This window comes from Triticum urartu, chromosome 6, assembly GCF_003073215.2.
Source record: "Triticum urartu cultivar G1812 chromosome 6, Tu2.1, whole genome shotgun sequence".
Classification (NCBI taxonomy): Eukaryota; Viridiplantae; Streptophyta; class Magnoliopsida; order Poales; family Poaceae; genus Triticum; species Triticum urartu.
Genome location: NC_053027.1, coordinates 521961950 through 521967949, shown reverse-complemented (window position 1 = coordinate 521967949; position 6000 = coordinate 521961950). Strand labels below are relative to the sequence as shown.

Here is a 6000-nt window from a genome sequence, read left to right as displayed (position 1 = left end):
GGAGGGAGGGAGGGAGAGGCTCCGGAGTGCCGGGCGGCGGTGCCCCGGTTCGGGCGAGAAAATAAAGTCAAGCTCAGCCGCGTGTGGAAAAGGCTCTCGCGATATGCCATGGCCATGATAAGGGACACCGAGACAATGGTTCTGTTTGGATCCTAGAGTTAGTGTTAGTTTGAGTTATTTTGGGCTCAAATAGCTCAAAAGGATCCAAACAGGTGGGTTAGATTTGATTAGTTGCCTCTAACCCATGTAAAAAAAAATATCCCGGTGGAGAGGTGCTAGTTGGGCTAGTTTTTCCAGGGCCCACACAAAAAATAACTAAAAAAATCGCCCCCCACACCAGATCCCTCCCTCCCGCACCAGATCCCCCCCCCCCCCCCCCCCCCCCCCCCGCGACTTTCCTCTTGTTCCCCACCGCGCCGCCGGCCCGGGCGCCGCGCTGCCCGCCCAAGCCGCGACCTCCTCCGGCCGCCGCTCGTCCTCCTTCGGTCGTTGCTCGTCCTCCTCCGGTCGCCGCTCGCCGCTCGCCCCGCTCCCGGTCGTTTCTCTCTCTCGTGCGCGGAGGCGGCGCATCTACCAGGGATCCAGCGAGAGGTGAGTCCGTCCGTTCCTTCTGTACTCGTGCTCTCCCTCCTCGTACGCGTCCGTCTGTGCAACAAGTCAGCAAGAGTAGTCCATAGCTAGATTTATTGGCGGAACTTCTTGTTGGTTAGCTAGTGAGCAGCGGCGTGGCTGGATCTTTCTGATTAGTTAGCTAGTGAGCAACAAGTCAGCAAGAGTAGTCCATAGCTAGATTTGTTGGCGGAACTTTTGATTAGTTCATAGCTAGATTTTGTACTATTTTATGTTAACAGCACTGGCAGTGATGGTTAAAAGAAAACCAATGATGCATTTTACATAAGAAAGAGACGCGAATGTGAAGAACATTAACTGAATCAGAGTGTGAAGCTAATGAACTGACATTTTGAGAGTTGAATGTGAAGCTAATGAACCAACAGTAACTGGATCAGAACACCCTGTTCAGCCTCCTCTCTTGTTGCAGATGTTCTTGCGCAAATTAGAGCATTAAGAAACGAAGAGCTGATCTATATAGTGTGATCAACTCAATACTTCATCATTAAATAATATTTTGGTACAATTTCATTTTTGTTATGCACTAGCTGTTATAAATAATCAAAGTTAGAAATGTATCTCATAAATTAATATGGACAAGATTACTTATTCCAGAGAATAGCACGACTGCGTGTGCGCTGTTGAGTTTGGCTTGCTTGTAGTACTTCCTGGATGCGCTACTGATTCTTCTCTTCTGGTGCAGGTAGTATAGCTTGGAGCAGAGCACCCGCGATGAACGGAGACGGCTTCGACGTGTGGGTTTCGCAGCCGTCGGCAAGCGGTCCCGCTACCCATGCCGGTCTTGACCTCAACTCGCAAGCGCCGGCGTCGGAGGGGTTCCCGGGGCTTGGGCTCTACGGAGCCTTCCTCTAGAGCGACGATGATGAGCTCCTCCCTGGGCGCGTCAGAGGCTCCGGGTTCCCTCCCTATCGCCCACCCTATGCCCGGCGACTGAACTTCGGCGGCACCTTGTCGGCAGCAGCCGGTCGCGGGGGAGGAAACGGTGGTGTGTTCCTCGACGGGTCATCGTCGGGGGCAGGCGGCGGTGTTCGGCAGCGCGCCAACTGGGCCGTCGCGGCCCCCAGCCGCCGTAACCAGCGCAGCAGGATGGCGTTCAGTGGCGGTGACGTTCGGCAGCGTGCCAACTCGGCTGCCGCGGCACCCAGCCGCCGGGCACCGAGGAGTGCCGTCCGTGGGCAAGCATCCGGCTCCGGCGGTCCCTTCGCCAATGGTGATGAAGAATTGGAGAATGATGTGGAGGAGTTAGCGAGCTCCGGAGGTCCCCTGGTGAGCCAAACAAATCGAGCCCAATGGAATGATGCTAACAGTGCTTGCTTGTTAGAATTATGCCTTGAGCAACGTGCAGCAGGAACGTATAATGGTGTACAAATGACTGCTGAAGGGTACCAAGCTGTTATCGACGGCTTGCTTGCTAGAAGGGGGTTGGTGTATTCCCGTGTGCAGGTGAAGAACCAGATAGTCGTACTCAAAAACACCCACTCTTTTTGGCGATACATGCAAGTGCACACAGGGTTGGGGAGGAAACCAGATGAAACCATTGATGCCGACTCTGAGTTCTGGATAACACATACAAAGGTACACTTTTACTGTTTATATCAATGTAGTATATCTTTAAATATGTTCCACCGCATGTAGAATGTCTTGGGTATGTTAGAGTTTGAGGGGAGTAATATATAGACGTAACTACTGTATTTCTAGCCTGGGAGTAACTAATCCTGGGTATACTCCCTTCATCCATCCAAACTCTATCGTGGGAGTAATATATGTTTAATTGTAACTAATCCTGGGAGTAATATATAGACGTAACTACTCTATTTCTAGCCTGTTATGGATGGATGGGTCACTGTGATTATTTTTCATTGCCCTCAGGCAAGAAAGAGTTAGAGTTTGAGGGGAGTAGTTAAGTCTATATATGCTTTTATGTAAATAAAAAATGGACTGTATACTATCGTAGTTTGATTGACTGCTTGCAACGGAAAGCAATCTGCTACTCTTCCTTTTTACCTTTTCTTGGGTGCACGTACAGGATGACCGACTCGTATACTTACTGGCCATATATATGTTGATGAATCTGAGCAAGTTAAATAATTTAAGTCTCGAGCAGTACATTTTGATCGTTCGTTTTCTATCTGAGCCAGTCTCATATCTTAACTAGTTTTACTTTTTCACTATCCTGCAGAAGAAACCATACCTAAGGAAGTTGCAGTGGGGTCCTCCAGCAAACGAGGAGTTGCTTGATCGACTCTTCAGAGGTTACACTGTGGATGGAAGCACAGCCTTTGTGCCTGGAGATGATTATGGTCAGAATCAAGGGCAAGACGATGCAGGGGCAGAAGAGGAAGAGGAGGGGTTTCAAGGAACACCTACAAGTACAAGCAACCAAAGGAGCCAGAGGGGCAAGAGGTCATTAAGCACTTCAAGCACTTTGACCAGTCCATTGAAGAAGAGCAAGAGCCCAATGGTGAAGATTGTCAAGGACATAGCCAATACCTACAAGGAGTCTGTCGCAGCCAACACTAAGCAAATGCAGAAACGTGCAGATGAGAAGGCTGCATTTTCTGTGAAGAGGTGTCAGGAGCTGGCGTTTGAGTGTGGCGTTGAGCAAACAGTTGAATCTGTCTATGCTATGTCTAAGATGTTCGAAATAGAGTACCAAAGGGAGTTCTTTTGTGGCCTATTAACTCCTGAGCTTAGGTTGGTTTACTTCAAGAAATGGTGCAGGGACAACAATTTGGAGTAGTTCTGAAGTGTGCGTTAAGATGTTGAACCTATTTAAATTGTTGTATGTTGAACCTATCGTGTGTTTGTGAGGTGTTGAACTATTATCTGTGTTGAACCTATTTTGCTTTATCTGCGGGCTGAATTAATTTCATTTGCTTACATTCCTTCAAGTTTTATGATATGTGTTGACAATTTGATACATGTGTGAAGCAGGAAGAAGATCATGTCCCCATGACTGAGGAAGAAGAATATGATGGAGGTAGCACAAGTGAGGATGAGATCATATCCATGTGCCGCAACAATTTGGTGTAGTCTGAGAATTTAATCTTCAAGTTGGTTCCTATCTTGGGTATGTACTCTGATAACTACTTTGTGAAACTACCTAGGAGGGTCAGTGGATATTCTGGTTTGGATTGGGTGCAGGAGACACTAGCCCGAGATACCCAATGCTATAACATGTTTAGGGTTGAGAGACCTTTGTTTAACCGGCTACATAATACTTTGGTGCAATCATATGGCTTGAAGTCCACTTCAAAAATGACATCTGTAGAGGCTCTAGCAATGTTTTTATGGATTGTTGGATCACCAAAGTCAGTTAGACAGGCTGAGAACCGTTTTAGGAGGTCTATGGAGACAGTAAGTAGGACATTTAACAGAGTTTTGACATGCCTCCTCAAGTTAGCACATGACATAATTGTACCCAAGGACCCAACATTTTCAGAGGTGCACCCAAACTTAGAAAATCCAGCATTCTGGCCACACTTCAATGACTGCATAGGAGCTATAGATGGGACACATGTGAATGTTGTGGTGGATAAGAGTAAGAGGATTCCATACTTGAACAGACACAATGAAACCAGTCAGAATGTGCTTGCTGTTTGTGATTTCGACATGAGATTTACATTTGTGATGTCGGGATGGCCTGGGTCAGCACATGACATGAGAGTTTTCAAAGATGCCATAACTACTCATCATCAGAAATTTCCACATCCACTACCAGGTTTGCTACTTGAACTGTCTTCCAACATTTTTTATCCAATTACACTTGTGCATCTAAGTCTCATTGTGTGCCTTCCACAATATGTAGGGAAGTATTATGTGATTGATGCGGGCTACCCAAACCGGCCGGGCTACCTTTCATCATACAGATGCACAAGGTACCATGTGGAACAATGGCAAAACGGCCCGCCGCCGCAAGGTATGAAAGAAACCTTCAACCATGCACATGCCAAAGTTAGGAATGTCGTTGAGCGATCCTTTGGAGTGTTGAAGATGAAATTTAGGATTTTATTGAACATGCCAAAATTTCCAGAGGACAAGCAAAGTAGAATTATTGTTGCTTGTATGGCTCTTCATAATTTCATTCGAGAGAGCAGAATTGCGGATAGGGAATTTGATGCATGTGATGCTGATGAAAATTATAACCCAATGCCTAGTTCCTCTGCATCTGCATGGCCAGAAGACGAACCTCTTGTTAAAGATATCGACATGAATGACTTTCGTGATGAGTTAGCTCATACTTTGTTTCATGGAGTGTAATTTTTTTTATGAAGCTTGATTGACGATATGTATGTTTAAGTGGGACATCTCATTTGTATGGACAAAATAAAATTTATCATGTTTTGGACCCTTGATTTATAAAGATCATTTATTTATGTCAACTGTGAGGGAGAGGAGGCCACATAAGAGCCGGCCACACCAAATCCGGCAGGAAAAAGGGTCTAAAGGAGCCAAATGATTGAGAAAGTACATTTATTGTTAATCTAATCCTGTCATCCAAACACCTTATTGGTTAAAGTTAGTTTAAAGTTAGTTCGGAGTTAGAATCTAACTCTAACATCTAACTGAGTGAGTTAGAGTATCAAACAGGCCAATGGCGGGCAGCGCGACGATGCCGATGCATTTTCTTTTCCCCGTCCATCGTACGGAAGAGAGTTGGATGACGCTACTGACTAACCAGTGACTCTGTGGGATACTGCAGCAGCAGTGGCTTTCGGTGGAGCTGGGGTCGCTTTGCTTGCACGGTCGCCGGCCTGACCACCACTCATGGAAACTTCTACGGCCGGTGCATGTGTTTCTTTCTTCAGAAATTCTTTGTTTTCGAGAAACATCCAATCTATTCATTTTTAGTCATGACTCATGAGAGTAAAAAACAACAGAGCTAATAAAAATTACAACCATGTCCGTCGACAACCTAGCGACAATTATAAGCACTGGAATAAGCCGTAGGCACGTCCCCGTCATCGCCCCTCTCTCACTGGAGCCGGGCAGACCTTATTGTAGCATACAGTCGAGAAGTCGTCGTGCTAAGACTCCATAGGATCAGCGCACCAGAGCAACAATCATCACTGATGAGAAAAGTTGTAGATCAGAAGGATCAAACATGTAAACACTCAAACGAAGACCAGATCCAAGTATATCTACCAAAAACCAGCACCAGACGAATCCCGCGAGATTCGACGAAGATACACCTCCACACACACATCCTCCGATGATGCTAGACGCATCATCGGAACAGGGATAGAACATGGGAGATATTATTCCTTTTTTTAGAAAAGGAGGAAGACCCCCGGCCTCTGCATTTGAACGATGCATACAATCATTTTATTAATTATTGACATAAGACCTTACAAAGTCATACAACAATAA

At 46.2% G+C, this 6000-nt stretch overlaps 1 protein-coding gene across 6 annotated transcripts; it reads left to right on the top strand.

Annotated features, from left to right (window-relative positions):
- The first annotated feature begins 372 nt into the window (after positions 1-372).
- Positions 373-5006, top strand: LOC125514814 (protein ALP1-like). Of its 6 annotated transcripts, XM_048680173.1 has the most exons (6): positions 373-591; positions 1313-2205; positions 2810-3324; positions 3565-4351; positions 4439-4549; positions 4664-5006. In XM_048680173.1, the coding sequence occupies exons 4-6, from the start codon at positions 3703-3705 to the stop codon at positions 4888-4890; spliced, it is 987 nt and encodes a 328-aa protein (XP_048536130.1). In that variant the 5' UTR covers positions 373-591; positions 1313-2205; positions 2810-3324; positions 3565-3702; the 3' UTR covers positions 4891-5006. The 6 variants fall into 6 exon arrangements, with proteins under 6 accessions (XP_048536130.1, XP_048536125.1, XP_048536126.1 ...); XM_048680168.1 differs by having other exon boundaries at positions 4439-5006; XM_048680169.1 differs by lacking the exon at positions 2810-3324 and having other exon boundaries at positions 1313-1896; positions 4439-5006.
- Positions 5007-6000: the final 994 nt, after the last annotated feature.